The 23133-nt window shown below is 40.7% G+C and overlaps 2 protein-coding genes and 1 pseudogene across 3 annotated transcripts; all 3 read left to right on the top strand.

The window, feature by feature from the left end:
- Positions 1-8549: 8549 nt before the first annotated feature.
- On the top strand, positions 8550-10398 carry LOC102707301 (annotated as a pseudogene). The gene has a single exon (XR_001550026.2). The product of XR_001550026.2 is annotated as a G-type lectin S-receptor-like serine/threonine-protein kinase At2g19130 (transcript).
- A 435-nt stretch (positions 10399-10833) lies between these two features.
- LOC107303977 lies at positions 10834-11157 on the top strand. The gene has a single exon (XM_015835860.1). The coding sequence runs from the start codon at positions 10834-10836 to the stop codon at positions 11155-11157; it is 324 nt and encodes a 107-aa protein (XP_015691346.1).
- Positions 11158-18922: 7765 nt separating this feature from the next.
- On the top strand, positions 18923-21996 carry LOC102707575 (rhomboid-like protein 19). The gene is made up of 8 exons (XM_006651999.3): positions 18923-19284; positions 19546-19664; positions 19871-19931; positions 20199-20365; positions 20739-20853; positions 20966-21168; positions 21252-21362; positions 21583-21996. The coding sequence occupies exons 1-8, from the start codon at positions 19195-19197 to the stop codon at positions 21677-21679; spliced, it is 963 nt and encodes a 320-aa protein (XP_006652062.1). The 5' UTR covers positions 18923-19194; the 3' UTR covers positions 21680-21996.
- The last annotated feature ends 1137 nt before the right edge of the window (positions 21997-23133 follow it).

Genomic DNA, 23133 nt, shown 5'->3' with positions numbered 1-23133 from the left:
AAGTATGACAATCATAGGGAATAATCTAAACACTAAGAACAGAACATGTAGCAGCATGCTTAATATATGATAAGTACAAGCATCCATTTGATCATAATATAGCAATGAAATCATTGCTAACAGGCATTTTAAAACACTAAACAGAACGGAGGAGAGTGTGGTATACCCTGAAAATGGTCTTCCGCTGGTGTTTGAGGCAGTACTGTCTCCATTGGTGTTGTTGTTCCTGTTGACGTTGCCACCGTCGCCGTGCGCGCCGCCAGTGTCGTCGTGCGTGCCACTGCCGCCGTGAGCGCCATCGCTCTCGCTCCTGTTTCCGTCAGTCGACATGGTGAAATAAGCAGTCGTGCAAAACGCACTCCCCAAAAACCTTAGCACCCGCCTACCCGAGCAGGTACTCTGGCGAGAGGGGTTCCGGAGACCTGCTCGTTCCGAACTCTCGTGCGCACAAGAGAACAAAACCGGAAAGACAGGGAGAAAGCGCAAGAACTCGAGAAAACCAGGGAGGAGCAAAAGAATGGAGAAGAAGCGTGCTGGCCTCGTGAAGGAGAAGGAGAAATATGGAAACCCGAATCCGCCCCCCCCCCCCCCGATCCCGCGATTCCGTCACGTGATTACTGTGCAATCAAATCGTGCGATTATCGCTGCGGACGTTACGCAATCATGGGGAGATTACCGCGCAATCAAAACGCGCGATTATCACTGCGCCTTCTCAACCAGTCAACAGAGAGTCTCACTTCCCTCTCTATTTAAGTTGAGCTTCTCCACTCTAATTTTCCAATGTGGTATTATTGTCTCTGTCATTCATTGTGGGCTAGTGGAAATTTAATTAACCTTAATTGGGCCTAGCCCATTTTTATTAACATTCCCCACCAAAATTCATAGCCCACAAGAAAAGTTCTCAAGACTTATCTTGTTTATTATACCAGTGTTTTGGTGAAGACCGTTAAGTTGATCTTTCACCTAGGTAAAGAGCTACATTAGACCACAACTGAACAATGGATTATGCCTTGAATTATCAGTCTTGTGCGATCAGGTTTCACTCAGAACCTTTACTGATACTAGGCTGCCGTCTGCATCCCCTCTTGATAGGAGCATATGAGTCAAACTCTAGGCCCTTTCATGAGTATCTAGAGATTATCCAAATTTCATAGACTGTGACTAGCAGTCGAACTCATATAGGTGTGTTCCTTCTAAGATGTTCTGTAGGTCAACATCTCTGCTTTAAGAAAAGCCACTCGGATCACATTAAGGCATAAGCCATCCTACCATACAGAGTAGAAGAGAAATACACTCTGGAAATGAGTCCTTTTAAGGGTCTCTTCTCTCAGTTATACAAGAGCTTATCTCACCCTCCAAATTCACGGGATCTCCGATCACAATGGATAGATTTCCACTATTGTGCAACTTTAAGTGGGTCTCAAGCCCATTTCCCTCGATGTATTTTCTATCACATTACGTGATAGTCCCTTGGTAAACTGATCTGCTAGGTTTTTAGCTGTCTAAATATAGTCCAGTGCTATCAGTCCGGAGTTTTTCTATTTCCTGACAAACTTTAGTCTTCTCTTTACATGCCTAGATGACTTCATGTTATCCTTTGAACTGCTCACCTTAATAATCATTGTTTGATTATCACAGTTCATTAGAATTGCTGGTACTGGTTTTTCAACCACCGGCAAGTCCATCAGGAGCTCACGAAGCCACTTGGCCTCAACTGTGGCAGTATCCAGTGTTGTGAGCTCTGTTTTCATTGTCGACCTCGTTAAGATGGTCTACTTGCAAGACTTTCAGGAAACAGCGTCACCTCCAAGTGTGAACACATATCCACTTGTGGCATTTATCTCATCAGCATCAGATATCCAGTTAGAGTCACTATACCCTTCTAGTACTTTTGGGTACCCAGTATAGTGAATTCCAAAACTCATTGTCCCCTTTAGATAGCGCATGACTCTTTCTAGAGCCTGTCAGTGATCATCTCTCGGATTTGAAACAAACCAGCTCAGTTTGCCAACAGCAAATGAGATGCCAGGCCTTGTTGCACTATCTAAGTACATCAATGAGCCAATGATTTGAGAGTATCTCAACTGATCCCTTGTTATCCTTCGGTTTTTCCTTAATAGCACGCTAGGATCATAAGGAATAGGAGCTGACTTGCAATCACTAAACCCAAAGCGACTCAAGATCTTGTCCACATAGTGAGATTGCAAAAGTGTAATCCCACCCTCATCTCCTCTCAGTAGCTTAATGTTAAGTAACATTAGCCACTCGCAAGTCCTTCATTTCAAAACTTTTGGACAGAAAGTCCTTAACCTCCTCAATCACATTGAGACTGGTTCCAAAGATCAATATGTCATCGACATATAGACACAAGATTACTCCCCCTCCCTCACCATAGCGATAGTACACACATTTGTCAGCTTCATTCACAACAAAGCTAGCAGATATGAGTGTTGAGTCAAACTTCTCATGCCATTGCTTAGGTGCTTGCTTGAAGCCACACAAGGATTTCAACAATTTACACACCATTCCCTCCTGACCTTCTAGTATATAGCCATCTGGTTGATCCATATAGATCTCCTCCTCTAGCTCTCCGTTTAGAAAAACTGTCTTAACATCCATCTGATGGACGAGAAGACCATGAGAGGTTGCCAGAGCTAACAGTACCCTAATCGTGGTCAAGCGAGCAACTGGTGAGTAAGTATCAAAGAAGTCCTCGCTTTTCTTCTGGGTATACCCCTTAGCCACAAGCCTTGCCTTGTACTTTTCAATTGTACTGTCAAGTCTAAGCTTTTTCTTAAAAACTCATTTGCATCCAACAGGCTTGCACCCATATGGATGCTCGACGACTTCCCAAGTACCATTAGACATAATAGAGTCCACCTCACTATGTACCGCTTCTTTCCAATAGTCAGCGTCAGGAGATGAATATGTCTCTTCTATGCTTCTTGGAGTATCATCTATGAGATATACAATGTAGTCATCTCCAAAAGATTTTGCAATCCTTTGTCTCTTACTCTTTCGAGTATCTACAAAGTTATTTTCCTCAGGATTTTCCTCAACAGTTTGATCATCGTGTTCTATCGTTTCAAAGTGCTCATGGGATACAATAGGTTCTTGACTAGGAGTGCTAGGTGTACTCTTCATGGAAAATTCATTCTCAAAAAATGTAGCATCTCTGGACTCAAAAATTGTACCTACACGCATGTCTGGTACACTAGAGTTTACTATTAGGAATCTATAACCCACGCTGTGGATAGCATAACCAAGCAACACGCAATCAACGATTTTTGGTCCAAGTTTTCACTTTTTGACAATAGGTACATTCACCTTTGCCAAACAGCTCCATGTGCATAAATAGGAGATATTTAACTTCTTCTTTTCCCATTCCTCGAATGGTGTTACTTTCTTATGCTTCATTGGAATTTTATTCAGGACATGACAAGCAGTCAAAATTGCCTCACCCCACCATTCCTTAGATAGTCTCGCAGTATCTAACATGACATTCACCATCTCAGTTAGAGTGCGGTTATTTCTTTCGGCTACCCCATTTGACTGGGGTGAATAGGGAGGTGTCCTCTCATAAATAATTTCAAGCGCTTCGCAAAAGGATGTAAACTCATTGGAAAAATACTCTCCACCTCTGTCAGACCTCAACCGTTTAATTTTCCTTTCTAGTTGGTTTTCTACCTTAGCCTTATAAATCTTAAAGTAATGCAGTGCTTCATCTTTTGATTTTAACAAATACACATACAAAATCTAGTGCAATCATCTATCAATGCCATGAAGTATTTCTTTCCGCCTTTAGTCAACACACTATTCATTTCACACAAATCTGAATGAACAAGTTCTAGAGGTGTCAAATTCCTCGCCTCTGCTGCCTTCTGAGGCTTGTGAGGTTGTTTCGACTGAACACAGATATGACACTTAGAACCTTTGGCTAAAGTAAATTTTGGAATTAAACTCATGTTGGCTAAGCGCATCATACAGCCGAAATTCACATGACAGAGTCACGAATGCCACACATTGGACTCATCATTCTCACAAATATAGTTCACAACTTTACTATTACACATATCATCCAGAGAAAAGCGAAACAAGCCTCCGCTATCATAGCCTTTACCAATAAAAGTTCCATACTTAGAAACAACACATTTATTGGACTCGAACACAAGTCTAAAACCATCTCTACACAGTAGAGAGCCAGTAACTAGATTCTTCTTTATTGAAGGGACATGCTTCACGTTCTTGAGTTACACGGTCTTTCCCAAAGTAAACTTCAAATCGATCGTACCAACACTATGAACAGCCGCAAGTGACCCGTTTCCCATCAACAAGGAGGAACCTCTCCCGACCTGGTAAGAAGAAAATAGGGAAATATCAGCACACACATGAATATTAGCACCAGTATCAATCCACCAATCAGGTGAATGAAAAACAGAGAAAACAATAGGTAAAAGATTACCATACCCCGATGTTCCTCCGCCCTCGCTAATGACCATGTTAGCAGCCTTCTTGTCCTTACGATCAGGACAGTTCTTGGCCTAATGCCCAGGTTTACCGCACACAAAGCAGTCACCCTTGGCCTTTTCCTTGCCTTTCTTCTTAAAGGCAGTAGTGGCGTTTGGTTTGACGTCAGGCTTGACTTTCTTCTTGTTGTTGTGGGATGCATGAGGGTTCTTCTTCTGCACCAAATTGGCGCTAGAATCTCTCTCTACCTTTTTTCCTTTGCTGTCCTTTGCCCTTGCCTTCTCCTCAACACCCAAAGAGCTAATGAGATCAGTAATACTGAACTCCTGTCTCTTGTGTTTTAGAGATGTAGAAAAATCTGACCAAGAAGGTGACAGTTTGGCAATAATGCCACCAACCACAAACTTGTCAGGCAATTCACAACGGTTGTTCTCAAGTTCATTTGCCAGCATCTGAATCTCATGAGCCTGTTCCACTACAGAACGGTCATCAACCATTTTGTAGTCATAGAACTGCTCCATGACATACAGCTCGCTGCCAGCATCAAAAACTCCAAACTTGGCCTCAAGTGCATCCCACATCTCCTTCCCCGAAGGCATGTGCATATACACGTCCACTATATTGTCGGCCAATACACTGATCAATGCCCCACGGAACAGACAATCCGCCGACTCAAATTTGGCCTCCTCCTTAGATGAGAGAGGCCTTTCGGTCAGTTTGCCCCGTGAGACAAAGAAGCATTGCATGGCTGTCAACCACAGCAGTGCACGTGCTTTACATCTCTTATAGTTTGAACCATCAAATGCATGTGGTTTCAAAGTGGCAGCAAAACCAACTACCGAAAAGGACCTATAAGGTTTTTGGATTGTTAGAAATATGGTCACATTTCGGTATATTTTAATCCAAAATAATAAGACAATAGGCATGACAATCATAGAGAATAATCTAAACATTAGGAACAGAACATGTAGCAACATGCTTAATATATGATAAGCACAAGCATCCATTTGATCATAATATAGCAATGAAATCATTGCTAACAAGCATTTTAAAACACTAAACAGAACGGAGGAGAGTGCGGTATACCCTGAAAATGGTCCTCCGCTGGTGTTTGAGGCAGTACTGTCTCCGTTGGAGTTGTTGTTCCCGTTGACGTTGCCACCGTCGCCGTGCGCGCCACCGCCGCCGTGAGTGCCATCGCTCCCGCTCCCGCTCCCGTTTCCGTCAGTCGACATGGTGCAGTGAGCAGTTGTGCAAAACGCACTCCCCAAAAACCTTAGCACCCGCCTACCCGAGCAGGTACTCTGGCGAGAGGGGTTCCGGAGGTCTGCTCGTTCCGAACTCTCGTGCGCACAAGAGAACAGAACCAGGGAGACAAGGAAAAAAGCGCAAGAAATCGAGAAAAACCAGGGAGGAGCACAGTTGTAATGAATTATCTCAATTGTCAGTTTTTTATGCATAGATTTTTTTTATGTGCAGCCTATACTAATGAACCTCTTTTTTTTTTCCTTTAAAACATGTGCTTTTCTTACAAACCTAGGAAGGCGCGGGAAGAAAAATTGATTTCGAAAATTATGCTAGAAAACCATTCAAATATGCTACACACCAAAGGGATCTGCATCACTATAACTTGGTTTATATAAACTACAAAGGAATGAAAGAACTAATGTATGATATTATTCGTTTGTTTTCATCATAATAAAAACTTTTTCTAATCTATCAGCTCATATTCTCCTGTCTGTACCACAACCACTGGTTTGTCATTGTAGTTGATATAAAGGGTAAAAAAATTATGTTCTTAGACTCACTGCATGGCGAAAAGAGAGCATACCACATTGATTTTTGTTTGTGTATTACCATAGAATCTTATATACTTTTTTTACAATACCTCATCCGTTGTGGTTCAATATTTTTTAGTGACTTTGTCTGGTCACTGCTTCCACAGTTCAATTAATCTTTTTTATTTTACATATTTTGTTATTTTTTGTTTCCTTTTTTAATCACTCTTTGTTTTGACATGAACATGTAACTTATGGCCGGTCCACAATCCCATCAAACAAAACAAAATTTTGGTGGAAATGTGATTGAAAAATTTAATTGACCATGATACACGGCATGGAGGCTTCATCATCGAAGATTTGAAGGTCCAGTTGAGACACTCATTGCTCAGGTGGCCAAGGGGGTACCTAGAGTTCCCTCAATATGCGGATTATCGAAACAAGCCAAGACATGGATCGATAAATATAATCGTATATATAAAATGTCTCTTACTAATTATGCTGTGTGCTTCTATCAAGCTTATCTCAGTTTTTTTTCAGTTTTTGCGTGCACGCTTTCCGAGCTAATAAACAAATTAAGTGATATATATACACATACTGTAGCGCACAACGATCAACCAATCCCCAACCAACTAGTGAAGTTAAAAAATAACTTACAGATAGGTGTGTGGTGGGTTGCGATGATAACGTTGTGAAGTTAAAATTTAACCATTGTTCAGATTATACCAGTGATTGTTGTGTAGTTAAATTTTAACATATCCGTAAGTTATTTTTTAACTTCACTAACGGGTGGGTTGGTTCGGAAGTCAGGAAGTTAACTTTTAACTCTTTAACTGTAGCATCATAAAAACAACCACCCATCGTATACAGAGCTAACTAGTTAGCACATATTTCATGTGTACTAGATTAGTGTGTATAAGCTAATACAATGGACAAGCCCAATATGAATTGTCTATTATTCTTTAATTTTTTGTCATATTCTCTTTGTGTGATATTTACTCTTAATGTTGTGTTTGCAATATGAGTAATATTTTAACTCTTCATCAGTGCAAACTCAAATGTAAGATACATCTTTTATTGGTAACTCATCCGCATAACGATCTCAAGGCGTATCGTCAGTTATTGTTTAACTCCCAGCGTTATAACCTTGTAATGTTTTTATACTCCAAACGTCCTGTTAACTGAAAATGGTTCGTCCTGTTAACTGAAAATAGTTATTTATTTTCTCTAGCAGTGAACCGATACATAGAGTTAGAGTCCGTTGCTGAGTTAAAATTTAAATGTGTAAGAACGTAATTGTTATGTGTCAAAGCTTATCACACATATGAGTTAAAAAATAACTGGCACAAATTTAATATCCCACCTCTAAGACCGAGTTAAAAATTAATTTGCTCAAACAAGCATGTCATATATCCAAACGCGCTGTGCCCGTATACTGTATGAGTTAAAAATAACTAGCATGAATTTAATATCTCACCTCTGAGATCGAGTTAAAACATAATTGGCTTCGTGATGGTGGTGTGTCACGCATCATGTATTACGTAGAGCGTGTAGCGTCAGTGTGTGTATATATAGTGACTCATGACTCCACAATCCAATATCAAATAAACTGCAGATTTCAATTTATATGGCTCAATAAATTATTCATATCAAAATCATATGGCACGCAAAAAAATTCATTTTTGGAGAATTTTAAGTGTATGTTCTAGATTTTTTTTAAAATGGTACATAAAGCATTGATTATTTTATTAATGTCATATAGTCACTAAAAAATCTCAAATAAATACTTAAAATATTTCAGAAATGGGAAATTTTTGCATCCTATAAGATTTTAATATAAAGAATCTATTGGGTCATATAAATTCATCATCTTATCCTTCCAGAGTACTTTGTATTGATTAATTACATCATTTATACCATTAAATAAGTACCAGAAAAATAAAAAAACATTTCACCTGTGTCATTACGAAATAACTCAGCCTTATATATAGAAGCAGGTAAGCACACGATTGGAGGAGCAACTATGATTAATTACTATTGAATTAACCAAGAAAAACGGCATGGACAGGCGAGATGCTCTTGATCCAGTGGGCAAGTGGCCAAGTGGAGATCTCTTTAATCAATAATGAACAACAGAGCATTGACCTGCATCGTCTTTGCCGTGTCTTCCCCGTCAGTCCAGGCATGCATTGCATCGGTTTTTTCTTTGATAGATACAGCTCTGCAACTATTCTCTTCGATCAACCTCTATCTTTGGACGCTATCTATATAAATCCACTTCTCTTCTTCCTTCTCCCAATAAGCTGCAGACGACCAAAGTAGCCATGCCTTCCCTCTGCATATTCCTTGGGCTGCTTCTCTTCTCCTTGCAGTCTCCTCCATGTTCTGCTGCAACAGATACTCTTAAGGCAGGCCAAGTGCTCGCCGCCGGCGACAAGCTCGTCTCAAGAAATGGCAAGTTCGCACTCGGCTTCTTCAAGCCAAGCGCAAACATCAGCAAGTCATCCGACAACATCTCCTCGAGCTGGTACGTTGGCATATGGTTCGACAAGATCCCAGTTTTTACTGTTGTGTGGGTTGCTAATAGGGAGACCCCAGTCACTGAACCCCAGCTCAAAGTAACACAGCTCAAAATATCACAAGATGGAAATCTTGCCATCGTAGACCATGCCACTGAATCCATAATATGGTCCACTCATATTGTGATCAATAGGACAGAGACCAGCATGAACACCAGTACTGCTGTTCTCCATGATAGCGGAAATCTTGTCATAGAAAGCCCCTCTAATGTACCACTGTGGCAAAGCTTTGATGACCCAACAGATGTAGCGCTTCCAAACGCCAAGATTGGGTGGAACAAGGTGACAGGTCTAAATCGTGTTGGCGTTTCAAAGAAGAGCATGATTGATATGAGTAACAAATTCAAGTGGTGCGCTGCGCCATTACACGACGCTGAAGACAGCAGTGGAATCAAGGCCTTTAGATACACTGATCTAGTTCATGCCACTAAAAATTTCTCAGAAAAGCTAGGGGCAGGTGGTTTTGGCTCTGTTTTCAAGGGAACCTTAAGTGATCTAACTGCAATCGCGGTCAAAAGACTTGATGGTGACCGTCAAGGAGAGAAGCAATTCCGTGCCGAGGTGAGCTCAATCGGGTTGATCCAACATATCAACCTAGTGAAATTGATTGGTTTCTGCTGCCAAGGTGATAAGAGGCTACTTGTGTATGAACACATGCTAAATGGTTCTCTTGATGCCCATCTCTTTCATAGCAATGCTAGTGTACTCAAGTGGAGCACTAGATATCAAATTGCCATAGGAGTTGCTCGAGGATTGGCATAATTGCATCAGAATTGCCTCGAGTGCATCATACACTGCGACATTAAGCCACAAAATATACTTCTCGATGCATCATTTGCTCCAAAAATTGCAGACTTTGGGATGGCAGCATTTGTCGGAAGGGATTTTAGCCGAATTACTACATTTAGAGGAACCGTAGGGTATCTTGCCCCAGAGTGGATTAGTGGAGTTGCTATTACACCAAAAGTTGATGTGTATAGCTTTGGTATGGTATTACTGGAAATTATATCAGGGCGGAGGAATATGCCTGAAGAATCTGCAAGTGGTAATTATCATGTTTCATTTTTCCCTATGCAAGCCATCAACAAGCTACATGAGGGAGATGTGCAGAGTTTGGTGGATCCAAGGTTACATGATGACTTCAGTTTGGAAGAGGCCGAAAGGATTTTGAAGGTTGCATGCTGGTGCATCCAAGATGATGACCTTGATCGACCAACAATGGTTGAAGTGGTTCGGGTTCTTGAGGGTCTACAGGAGCTTGAAATTCCCCCAATGCCAAGACTACTAGCAGCTTTAACAGGATGACGCTCTGATGTAGCTAAAATATTATAAAGAATAAATGATTTGCATCGATCCATTATATTTTGGAAAATTCTAAAATACTACTGTGTAGTGGAAGAAAATAATAGAGGAAGTTGTGTCATATTGATACAAATTAGGTGTAAGATTGATTTGTTTTGTAGCTAAACAGCATGACATATCATATGTTATATGTAATTTGCAGTTGACATATCATATGTTATATGTAATTTGCAGTTTTGATATTGAATCGTCAAACGGATAGAAATTGTTGAGAGGCCATGACTTCATATTTGTAGATAATTAGATAGCATGGCTTCAGGTGAGAAATGAGATGATTGGCATCATATATATAGATGAATTACTGAAAGGTTATCAAGACATATGTTCCATTTGTCCTTGACATGAAGCCGCCAAACTATACCAGGTGGCGCACATCCGTCACCACATTCCTCGGCAAATTCGGCACGCTTCCCCACGTCCTCAACGACATCCCTCCAACCAACGCTAGCAGCTCCTTGGAGCAGGACGACTTCGCGCTCCTCACCGCCCTTTACAGCACCATCCACTCCGACATCCTTGACCTCCTCATCGAACCACAACAATCAGCAGATGCTCTGTGGAAGGCCGCCAAGAGCATGTTCCACGACAACCGCGAAACCAGGATTATTTATGAAGAAACAGAATTCCGGAGCCTGCTTTAAGGCGACATGGCCATGACAGAGTACTGTCAGCGTTTGAAGACTCTCGCTGACCCTCTGCAGGACCTCGGTGAACTGATCTCTGACTGCACGCTCGTCCTCAACCTCATCCACGACCTCTCCCCTCGTTTTTCTTCTCAGGCGGAGCTACTGCCTCTTCAAGTGTCGTTCCCGACATTCTCAACCGCCCGATCGGCTCTCCTCCTTGCTAAGATACGCCATGCTGCTCGTGCCTCCACGCCCGACGGCATCACCGCCCTCTTCGTCACCCCCACGTCCACTCCGGCTTCTTCGAACTCCAAGGGCAAGAACGGTTACAAGGGAAAAGGTTGAAAAGGCAAGAATGGTGGTGGCAATGGCGGATGCAACGGAGCTAATAGCGGCGCGCCTCGCTCTAGTGGCGATTGCTCCGATGACCAGAAGCAACCAATGCCACCTCTTGGCCCATGGGTGATGATGGCTCCTTGAGCTCCCATTCCCTAGATTGGGCCTCAGCCTTGGGTGGCTTCTTGGTGGCCTGCTGGTGGACCAAGCCTTCTTGGGCCAAGGCCCAACTTGCCAGCCTAGCATGCCTTCACAATGGTACACCCTCCTACGGCTAGTTCTGAGGCATCGACCCAGCCCAATTGGGACCAAGCTGGCCTAGTTGCTACCCTCAACAATATGTTTGTGTAGTCAAGCCAGCCCACTAGGGGTTGGGTGATGGACACAGGGGCTACTTCACATATGGCCTCCTCCAACGGTATACTTTCTTCCTCCCAACCCCCCTCTTTTCCGATGTCTGTTACCGTTGGTAATGGCTCATCCATCCTAGTCTTTCGCATTGGTCATACTACTCTTTCCATTGCATCCTCTTCGTATGGCATTAACAATGTCCGTCTTGTGCCCTCTCTTATACAAAACCTTATTTCCGTTTGAAAATTCACTCGTCATAATTTTTGTCTCCTTGAATTTGACTCCTTTGGTTTCTCCATCAAGGATCCAAGTTCATCGTGATTGTTCGCTTCAATAGCCAAGGCAGCCTCTACACCATCCCGGCCACCATCCCCTCCGACCGACCGCACGCTTTTTTGTCAACCACATCATTCCTTGTCGTGTGGCACCATCACTTGGGACACCCCCAGCTATGATGCAATTCTTCATCTACACAACTGTTTTGCCATTCCTCAGACTACATCTGCCTCTACTTGCCATGCATGATGTTTAGGCAAAATTGTTAAGCTCCTTTTTAGTCGCTCTCACAGTAATTCTACTGCTCCTTTTTCAGTTGCTACATTGTGACTTATGGACATCTCCTATTTTGAGTAATTCTAGTTTTCGTTATTATCTCCTCATTGTCGATGACTATTTGCATGTTTTTGGATGTTCCCTCTCCACCACAAATCTGATTTATTCTTAATTTTCTAGACTTTTGTTCCCTACGTTCACACTCAATTCCAACTTCCCCTCCTATGATTTCAAACCGATAATGGTCATGAATTCATCAGCTCTGCCATCATGTCCTTGTTTAACTCCCACGGCATACTCCTTCGTACAATCCTGTCCTTACACCTCGCCAACAAAATGGCAAGGCCGAACGCTCTCTCCGACCATAAATGATGTTATACGTTGCCGTCTACTTCAAGCTTCTACGAGTCCCTCTTACTGGGCTGAGGCTCTTTCCACTGCCACATACCTCCTTAATCGCCAGCCTTCCCAACCCAGTAACTTCCTTACCCCATTTGAGAAGCTTTATGGAACCACCATAGACTTATCCCACCTTCGTACCTTTGGTTTTGTGTGCTACCCCAATCTCTCCAACACTGCTCCTCATAAACTTGCACCTCGCTCCACCACTTATATTTTTTACGAAGGCAACGGTTCCGGAGACCTGCTCTCCCGATCGCCGGTGCACACTGACGGAGGGGATGGAGTAGACGACGGTGACGGCGCAGTACAGAGGAGAAGGCAAAACCTAGATTGTTTTCATATGTGTTGCGAAGAGATAGTGGTTCGGTATATATAGGACATGTGATCAATATGCCTACCATATTCCAACCGAACCGGATAGGCCACACATAACCTATCCGAACTCTACGCTATCTCACACATGAAAAGATCCGATAAGTTTCCAAAACTAACACCGGAATTTTCGTTTATTATGGCAAAACAAAACTACAAAAGAAAACCACAAACTAACACCGGAATTTTCGTTTATAGCAGCAAAACAAAACCGCAAAAGAAAACCACATCTGCGTAAGCACAAGGAGCCCATTTTGGCGGACCATTCACGCGCATGTCGTGTGCGCACGCCACTCGGCCCGGCCCGTGCCAGAGCCAGGCGAGGCAAGCACGCGCGTGTGTGTTGACGTCAAAGTGTGAACGTTGACGTGTCACACACAAAGGCTTGAGAGTCGTTTATCAGAATGCTCTAGTGCAGGACCTAAATTCTTAGAATGCGCAGGCGTGCCAGTCAGTTTGATCCTGCAACTGACAAGATGAAGAATAAAATAAGCCGATTGGCTATCGAGCCGATAGGCAACAAAATATCCAGCAGATCGGATATTGATGTAGCAGCACTTAGCCGATAGACTGAGCAATCGACTGTTAAAAGCTTGGATCGGCTAGAAACTTGATAGACATAGACTTGAATTAAATATTAGACCAACTTAATCCGCCAAGTTACTTATTAATCTTAGTCGATCGGACAAGACCCTATAACCGGATCGAACCAAACATACATAAAACGGACTTAACCAAGACAGTATGTAGTCGAGTACGATATAATTATAGGAAACATGAAGATCGACAATGCTAATAAATAAACCAATGAATTACTTGAAATAATTAAACAAACAATGAATACTTTGCTGCGATCGGCTAAAACCAATTTGCATGTAATTCTCATAAGCTGACGCAACATAAATAACTACCGATCTAACTAGATCAAGCCGATTGGCATAAAAATAATACAGTAAGGCAATCGACTACTTTATTGATGTAAATATGATAAGCATGTAGATCGACAAAGATCATCGGCTATAAACGGCGGACAAACAACCAAGGTCTATAAAAATATCTAGCCTAGATTACAAAGAATAATTATAGAAGATCGGAGCCAACCGAGACAGTTTAAGATTAGCCTAGCAATGTTAGGCTAGATATTAAACAGATCTAGATTGCGATCAAGCCAATGATGACTGATAACTTATCGACTGGTACTCCGATAAAACAGTGAGCAAAATACATCGATCTAATATAAACAATCTGATAAACGCAATCTACTAGATCAGACCGAACCGAAACAGTATTACATTGTATATATCAAATAGAAAATATCAAACCAACGTAGATCACCCAAAGTGGCTGACCAGATCAACTCAAGATACCGAAGTAACTCAAGCTAAAACTGATACGTTAACTAGCAATCACACAACCAGATTAGAAGATAGGACTGACACAAGATAATTCTAATCTAGTCGATACGATTACCTTAGCCGGCGAAATATAGTATTTACCCCTCCGTCAGATATCTAGACGATGCAGACTCGAGTCAGGTGCCAAGTTCTGCCGAAGTTGAAACCTCGGTTAGGAGGATGGCGATGCGCCAGGAGTAATTGATCTATTGATTGAGAAGTAGATGATTTACAGTGAGCCTGGGCATACATACTTATACCCTCGGGTGGATAATAATCTATGTTAAACTATATCTCTAACACGACACAGTTCCTAATAGATAAAAGAAAACAAAAGGTCCCGATTGGACTCTAACTCCTTTAGAGATAAAGGAAAATCCTAAACTAACTCTAATTAATAAATAGATTTATGCCGCCAAGTCTTGGTCTTCACAATTTTATTCCACCTAAGATTGCACATTTTCTTATCCAAATCTAATAAGAAATTTTGCCAAATTTTGGTGTTAACAGTGTGTTCCTCTACTTCTTTCTTGCTCAAGTGCGTAGAGAGCACTCTCCTATTTAAGGAGGTATCACTCTCATAGAACTAGCAAAGTGATACTAAAGGTTCACATGCATGCTTCCTATGAAGTGGGCTTTTATGTCTTTTTAAGAATTAATCTACATATGAGTCTTAGCCCATTAATCAATTCCTAACAAGTACTATGTGAACTGCTTAGTTAATCAAAAGGGTTCATGTCATGAGTACTCGGTGCAAGTTTGACATTCCTCAAATCCATGGTAAAATCCAATTGCACTGCATGAAAGTTTTTCCGATCTTGCCGATGCTTACCATCGTTCTTGCGCTTCTCTTGATAGTTGATACCATCTCAGCAGTTTAGCATCCCTAGGATTCGAGTACTAACATTTCACTCGATCTTCTTTCACTAGTAGGTACTATATCACCAGGGCATGAATTTTGTTCTCATTACCCGGTTTGCATCAATTGGTCCCACATGTAGGGAACCTCTCTAAGTATGTGTATTATTTGTGGTACAAGATAAGTGGTTGTCGCATGCAAGAATATTATCTACTTCTAGCGACAATGAACATATGAGTTTCTTAGCTTGATAAGTGCTGGTCAAAAGAGGGTAATAATGTTGTGGTTATTAGGTTGGAATAAGATTCACATGATGCAGTTCAATTCTCTCTAAAATTTTCATAAAATTCCTCCAAATTGAATAGGCCCTCAGAGAGTCAGAGTTGGGAGCATGCAAAAGGATTACGCCTGAAGCTAGCAATTTTCACATAAAATTCTGGTTATGTCTCCTTTCTTTTTCTTATCGTCAATTCAAGCAAAATGATGATGGAGAAGTTGTTTTACAGGCCAGCCAGCAACCGGTTGATGCCCCGTCATTTTCCTCTCCCTGTTTCTTTCAACGTATATACGTTGCATTCTTCTTATTTTCTCTAATTTTCGTATCTACAGTACTAGCATTTACTGGGCCGGACCTTGCCAAGACTCAGACTTTTGGCCCCAAAAATATTTTTTTTCTTCTATCCTTTTTAATACTTTTTTTATATCTACGGTCCATTTCCATTTGTGAATATAGTGGATACAGGTCGGGTTTCTATTCATGACTTAAAAGAAATGTTTAAGTAGGATGGAAAAATGATCATTTTTCGGGTGCAGTGCATGCTTCAGAAAAGCACAAGCGATCGATCGATCTGCGAAATTAGGTGGCCATGCATATACAAATCATGTTAGGACCGTGAAAGCAACCCACCGCCCAACTCCTCCCTGCTTAATTTCTCCATCTCTTAATTTATTTCTTCTTCTATTTGCTCTCTATGCTGTGCATGCTTATTTTCTTACGCTATTGTCTTTTCATATCTATAGGTTATTTTACCATCGACATGCTCTTTAAAGTTTATCATTGGCAGATATTGATCTTACAATACACAATGTTCTTCAACAAATACATATAATATATGTTTAATGTTTTCAATTCATGTACTCTATATACTTTACAAGATATTACCGGTTCTGAATTCTAAAAGCTTATCAAGGGCATTTGCAAAATGGCATGTAGGCTGCTGTTTTCCTAGTTGATTATGATTTTAGTTTTTTTTTCTTTTGCAAGCAAACTTTTCGAGATACTAAACGGCCGGTGTGTTTTGTACAAAAGAAAATTATATATAAAAGTTTCTCATCTTACCTTTTCAAAGTATTTATTTTATTTTGCAGTGGTTAATTAAGTATTTTATATCCTTAAATAGCTATAAAACTTAAATAATATTCTTCTATCCTAAAATGAAAAATCTCAGTTGTCTCAAACACCACTGTAGTACTTGTGAAGAGAATGTAATCACTGGTAGTAGCTGCAAAATATTGTTCGCACTTGTCTTACTGGCACTGCTAATAAAATTTTGGTCAGATTAGGGAATAGTTTTATTTTAACATTTCAAATTCGACCAAAGTCCGTTTTCACCTTTTTTCACCTTAGAAAATCAAATCTATTTTCACAGTGATATTTTTAATCGTGCTAGGCATCGGCCTAGTTAGAGTTAATTAACATAATTACCATTTCTGTCAAATTGGATCTCCATTGATTAACAATACCCTGAGAAACTGTCATGGTCAACTTGGTTTTGTTAAAGCAGCGTCATACTTTTGTTGGCTAAAATGGAGAAGGAAACACTGGATGGTAGTGAACAAGTCAAGAGCGTGATGTATCCTTTTCATTGGAAGAAACTAAAGAGAGGAAAGTATTGATTTTTTTATTTTTATTTTCCTAACACTAACGATGGAGTGGTTGAATTGCAAAAGCGAGATTAATACGAGAAAATAATAGTTAGATGGTTAGAGTACAGGAGTAGTTAGGGCATCCTCAATGCCATAAGCTTAGATGAGTGATTATACGAGAAAATAGTTGCCATGTCGTCAAGCCCTGATATAGAAGCTTTATAATCCAATGCAAGCAAATTAAATATATGATTAAAACTTACAACATCAGTCCCAAAATAAATTAATTTTTCAATTTCCGATAGAAAGTTTGACTCTTCGTCTTATTTAAAAAAATTTATGATTAATATTTTTATTGTTATTAGATGATAAAATATGAATAGTATTTTACACGTGACTAATTTTTTTCAATTGTTATAAATTATTTAAATAAGATGAATATCAAACGCTCGATAAACTTATTTTTTTAAGACAGAGTAGTAGATTTATTACCTCTAGTTGAGTGCATGGAAACTACCTTTTTTACAAATTGGTCCTTTTTCAAAACTTTATTTCAAAACTGGACCCTTCAAAAAACTTTAACTTGAAATAGGCTGGACTCTCAAAGCCACTTTAATGACGCTGAGATTAGGCTTAAAAACGCCAGAGTGTCTGGCGCTGACTACCTGGCCACTTGGCATCCGCGCCAGCTGACCTAGCTGACGTGGCCGTGGTCAGTGATGGTCTAAATAGCATTGAGGGTTGAGATGTTAGCTTTGTGCCTATTGGTGTTGAACTTCGACTTAGGCCATGTTTTTTTTTAGCTTAAGATTATTATAATCTAGATTATTATAAACTGGATTGTTATAATCTATAATAGAATAAGTTGTGAGTTGTTTCTTTTCTAGATTATTATAGCCTACATTATTGGGTTTGCAAGTTTAAAGAGGCAGTGGGGTGGCATGATGGGTAATTTTTCACCCAATAAGCTAGAAAAGCTCACCTAAATAAGCTTATCAGATTATAATAAGTTAGACTCAAGATTATAATAACCTACTTCAATAAGTTATCTGTCTCTTTCCACTTACACCCAATAATCTGGATTATAATAATTCCAAATTAAAAGAAACAAGACCTTAGCCTTGGGTGTCTGTGATAGCCCGCTTTCATGTCCTATATTGCGCCGAAAAGAGGCGCTGAGGTAGTTAGGCTCAGCGTTAGCCCTAATGGTGTTGAGCTTGGACTTAACCAATTGTTGATGTTCTAGGCCGCTTATACATCCTATCGAGCGAAGAATCAAAACACTGACATACATAGCGTTAGCACCATTATGACTAACGTTGAGTTGGGCACGCTTTGTCTTGCGAGACCTTTTGTCGCTCACACTTCAGCGCTGAAGTTTAATATTTCCGAACCATATGATAGTCTGTTAAAGCTCGTTTTTTATCCAAGTTTACTAAATTTTGGCTTAAAAAGGAATTTTTTATTTTTTAAACCTTTTTAAAAAATAATTTTATTAGTAAACCTCCGAGAAAAATATTTCTACCGCATAAACCTTTTAGCCACGCCAACAACATTAACGTGGCCAAATGGTTTGCCACACCATTGTCGGTGGCGTAGCAGCATTAGCATAGCAAGACTGCCATGACATGTCATGTCCGAACAAGCGGCGTGGCAGCGTTGTCTTGTCACGCCACCAGCACTGGCGTGGGCAAATGACTTGCCATGCTATTGTCGGTGGCAGTGGCTAGACTGCCATGCCATGCCATGCCTGAACAAGCGGCCAGCACTGGCGTGGCCAAAAGGTTCAGTTTTGAAAATATTTTTCCTGGAGGGTTAGTAATAAAATTATTTCTTATAAAGGTTTAAAAAATAAAGAAAAATCCTTAAAAAAGACCTATGACAGTTAAAACAAATAGAAAAATAAATAATAGTAGGCTGGGATTTTAGGAAGAGGGGGGAGTGGGCGATTGGTGCGGGTGGTGGGAGGGAGACTTTCTCCACGTCGTCTGCCCTTGCTCTCGATCTGCTGCTGCCGCTTCTATTGTCTCTGTCTTGTGCAGGTGCAGCAGCCAAGACGGAGAGAGGGAGGCGATTAGGCAGAGAAAGGGGGAAGCGAAGCTTTGACCCCCAACAACTCTCCTCTTCTCCCGTTGGTTGCTACTTGTACTAAAGGAGGAGCAGCAGCAGCAGCGGTAAGTAGTACGCGCGGGTTGTGGCAGGCAGCAAGCAAAGGGTGAGATCTGAAGAGAGGTAGCTAGCTAGTGAGTGATGATGGAGAGCCAGCCGTTGCAGCTGCAGGACCCCGTCGCGGAGCCCCATGGAGCTGAGCCTGCCGCCGCCGGTGCTCCTCCCGCCGTGGTCAGCCCTCCCTTCCCTTCTTTCCTGTGCTCCTGGATCTCTTTCTTTACTTTCACTAGATATAGATATAGATATAGATATAGATCTGGGTGCTTGCTCCTGTGGGTGTGAGGATCTGCTGCCGCAATTCTTTCTTTCTTTCTTTCTTTCTTTCTTGGATGAGATCTCTGTCTCAATGCTGACCTGCTAATTGTACGTTGACCAATGCAAATGCAATGTTGGAGATGAGATCTCAGGCTAGTTGTTCCCTTCCCGCTGCAGGTTCCCGGCAAGGAGTTCACCCGCACCTGCAAGGGCCTCGTCGTCCTGCTCATCGGCGGATACGTCCTGCTCCAGCTCCTCCCCTCCTCCCTCGACTACCTCGCCATCATCCCCGCCAAGTACCCTTCCTACTTTCTCTCCTCCAACATGCTCTAATCTTTCTCGATGCGTCTCGTCTGGATCACGCTACACCTCACCTACCTACTCGTAGATACTAGATATCACTTGTACCAACCAAGCACTCCCAAGCGCCAATTTTTATTGACTTCTTCTATGTTCGATTCACCGGATACATTTCTCATCTCTTTCTGCTTTTAACTTGCAGGACAATTCCCTTTGTATGGACTGTCTTCACAGCTGGCTATATTGAGCAAGTTCTTCCAGGGGTAAGACCTCAATTTCTCCTCACTTACACACCCTTTTTTATATATAATGGAATTCCATTACACTCCATTACTTAGAAATACTTCTGAGGTCTGAATTTGTTGTCCTAGTTAGAAACCGAAACTGAATCACATCCAAGCCAGATGTCTTTAGTTTATCAGAGAGCTCCCTTTAAAATGAAAAGAAACAGAAGTCATGCAATGCCATAAATTTGATACCTTTTCACCTTTTATTAGTCAATCTTTATTAAAACATTTTTGCCTTTCTAGGCTATTGGCAGCTCTCTTGGTCTTCTCTTCTGTGGGAAGGATATCGAACCAGTGTGGGGCCGCAAAGAGTTCTTGAAGTTTATCATCTTGGTCAACTCCATTTGCGGCGTCCTTGCATTCTGCTTTGCTGTTGCGCTCTATTACGTCACTGGAAAGGAAAGCTTCCTGTAAGTTTTTATCCATCAATCAATTAGTGTTTATATAGCTAGCATATTACTGCAGGATGCCAGTCATTGGGACAATATTCATTTCTTGTTTCCAAATGTATTACCTTTGCATATAAACATTTATTTGATTTCCTTAATACCAATGTATATTTGGACTTAGTTGATTTAGACTTCTTTACATTAGCTCGTTGAATAACAATACCATAGTACTACTTATCTATGTGAAATTAAAGATTTTTATTTGGCATAATGTGGCTACTGTTAGTTATGTTCGCCTAATTCATTTCACTTTCTTGTTTAGTAACATTTACTGACTGTGACTGAAAATTGGACATTGTACCCACTAACTTATCTTAATTGATATGCTGTGCAGTGTAACACCACTTTCTGGTTTCCATGGCTGTCTTGCTGGCTTTCTCGTTGGCCTAAAGCAGCTTTTACCACACCTTGAGCTCCCCATGTGCTTTTTCTGGAAAATAAAGGCTAAGGTATGTTGGACTACTACAAAATGCAATTTCTAAGCATGTAATTATGTTGCTAAATACTTTTTCCACAACATGTTACATAGTTTCTCCCTTTCTTCCCCCCTTGCCATTGCAGTGGATGCCATTCTTCGTGCTATGTTTCTCAACTATCATGGCCTTCATTGTGCCTGATTCCATTAACTTCCTGCCAACTCTGGTGTCGGGGATGTATGTCAGCTGGATTTACCTGCGATATTTCCAGAGGAACCCACTGACAGGGCTTAAGGGTGATCCAAGCGATGACTTCTCCTTCCCCAGCTTGTTCCCTGATGCCATGAGGTAATTTATTTATTGTAATACCGCATTGGCAAAAACTCACAATTGATCATACATCTGATATCTCGTTCTTGTGATCCTTGCAGGCCAGTCACTGACCCTGTAGCCAACTTCTTTGATCGGATGCTGTGTGCAAGGTCTAGACCTTCTGAGCTGGCCCTCCCAGTTTCAGATCCTACAAAGGCATCAAGAAGAAGGTAACCTACGTTGTGTATTGGCATGGTTCATGCTTGTGCGCATACTTAGCAACTACCCCTCAGTAGTACTTACTACTGAAACTAGTAAGCAAAACAGTAGTGTTAAAATGTAGCACAAAAGTACAAAATTAATTGATTGAAAATTGACAAACCCTGGCTTTTGATAGATGTTTTTATCAATCGAATTAGAGCTCACCAAATCTGTTATTAATGTTCCCAGGGAGCGTGGCGAAAGGGTTCTCGAGGAAAGGTTGGCTGCAGACCATGCAGCTGACACAGAAGCCCCAGCCCATGGCCATTCCACAGCTGAAGATTAATATAGCTCTTCCCTTGTCAAACACTCGATACTGCGATAGGAGCGCCAGCCTCTGTGCTTTGTAACACCGAAAATTTGTGTTGTGGAGAATGCATTCAGTTTACGATGGATCAATGATATGATATTTTACTCTCTTTTCTTATTATTTATTGGTTAAATTCTGTTGTAGTTCATTACAGTAAAAGAAGAAAAGGATGACATCCCCATCCAGATGTAATGTAGAAAAAAAAATGACTTGTGAGGATTGTTGTTGAGAATACTTTCCAAGTAAACTGTGTTTTTGAGTCAATAATAGGGTTCATGTCAGCAAAGGATGCCCAAGTTGGTGGCCTTTTTCCCTTGTTTTGAGAAGCAGAGTTACTGTTTGTGACCACGGTTGGCGCTAACTAAAAATTAGATATTTGCATTGGGAATGGACAATGGCGTTATTATTACTTAAGAAATTATGGAAGTACAATTGATGTGTTCATGAATTTTACTTTTTCATACGAATATTCTACGGGGTTTAATTTTTAAGGCTTAGAGATACCGAGAACGGAACCGAATATTGATTAATTTCAATCCATTGGAATAAGAAAAGTGGAAGAATATGAATATATGACAACATCAATTTATAGGAATTTTTTCAGGAGGTTTGAGTGGATAAAATTTTTTCTATGTTTTCTCTCTGCAACTTGTAGAAAACAAAAGTCTTCTTTGATTTTTCTATACTTTATTTCTACCAACCGAATGATTTTTTAAGGAACCCAATCCTTATAAATTGGATATTTTGTTTTTTCCTTTAAAACGAATAAGCCCCTTTAAAACGAATAAGCCCCATGGTCGACGTTATTCCTGTAGTAAATATCAATGTTAGCTCCTCCAAATTCAATGAGAAAATCGAATTATAATACCTAGTAACGAGTTTTAGTCGAGTCATATGACGTGAGGCACTCATCACGTATGCTCTTTGTTGAGCTAACAATTGCAGCGTATTTAGATTGTCATAATTACATGGTCATAGTTGAGAGAGTCTGATTTTGGGTCTGTTTAAGGAGCTTTCTGATAGCTACAGCTTCTTACGGAATATAGATTACAGAATTCAAAAGCTTCTCCCAAACGTTATTCAGATTTTAAGAACCTAAAATTGTAGAATCCAAAAAAATAAACTTTAAGCTAGAAAAAGTTAGCTTCTTAAGAGTTGCTTATCATACTCTTATGCTTTTCAAACAGAACACTTTATTTCTATCAGGAAAAAGTCCTGAAAGTCCCTAAACTTGTTAGCGAGTTTATTTTTTTGTCACTCAACCACAATACCAGAAATATGTACCCTTAAACTCGTATAATCCGTTCAAAATAGGTCCCTTAGCAGTTTTGACTTATTTTTTGACTGGTTTTGCCAAAGTCACGCATAGTGGGTCCCACATATCATATTTTTTTAATTTTTTCTCTCTCTTCCTCTCCTTTCTCTCTCTT

Source organism: Oryza brachyantha, chromosome 4 (genome assembly GCF_000231095.2).
Source record: "Oryza brachyantha chromosome 4, ObraRS2, whole genome shotgun sequence".
In the NCBI taxonomy this organism is placed as follows: Eukaryota; Viridiplantae; Streptophyta; class Magnoliopsida; order Poales; family Poaceae; genus Oryza; species Oryza brachyantha.
The sequence above is the reverse complement of the archived record's forward strand: the minus strand, read 5'-3'. Positions and strand labels throughout refer to the sequence as shown.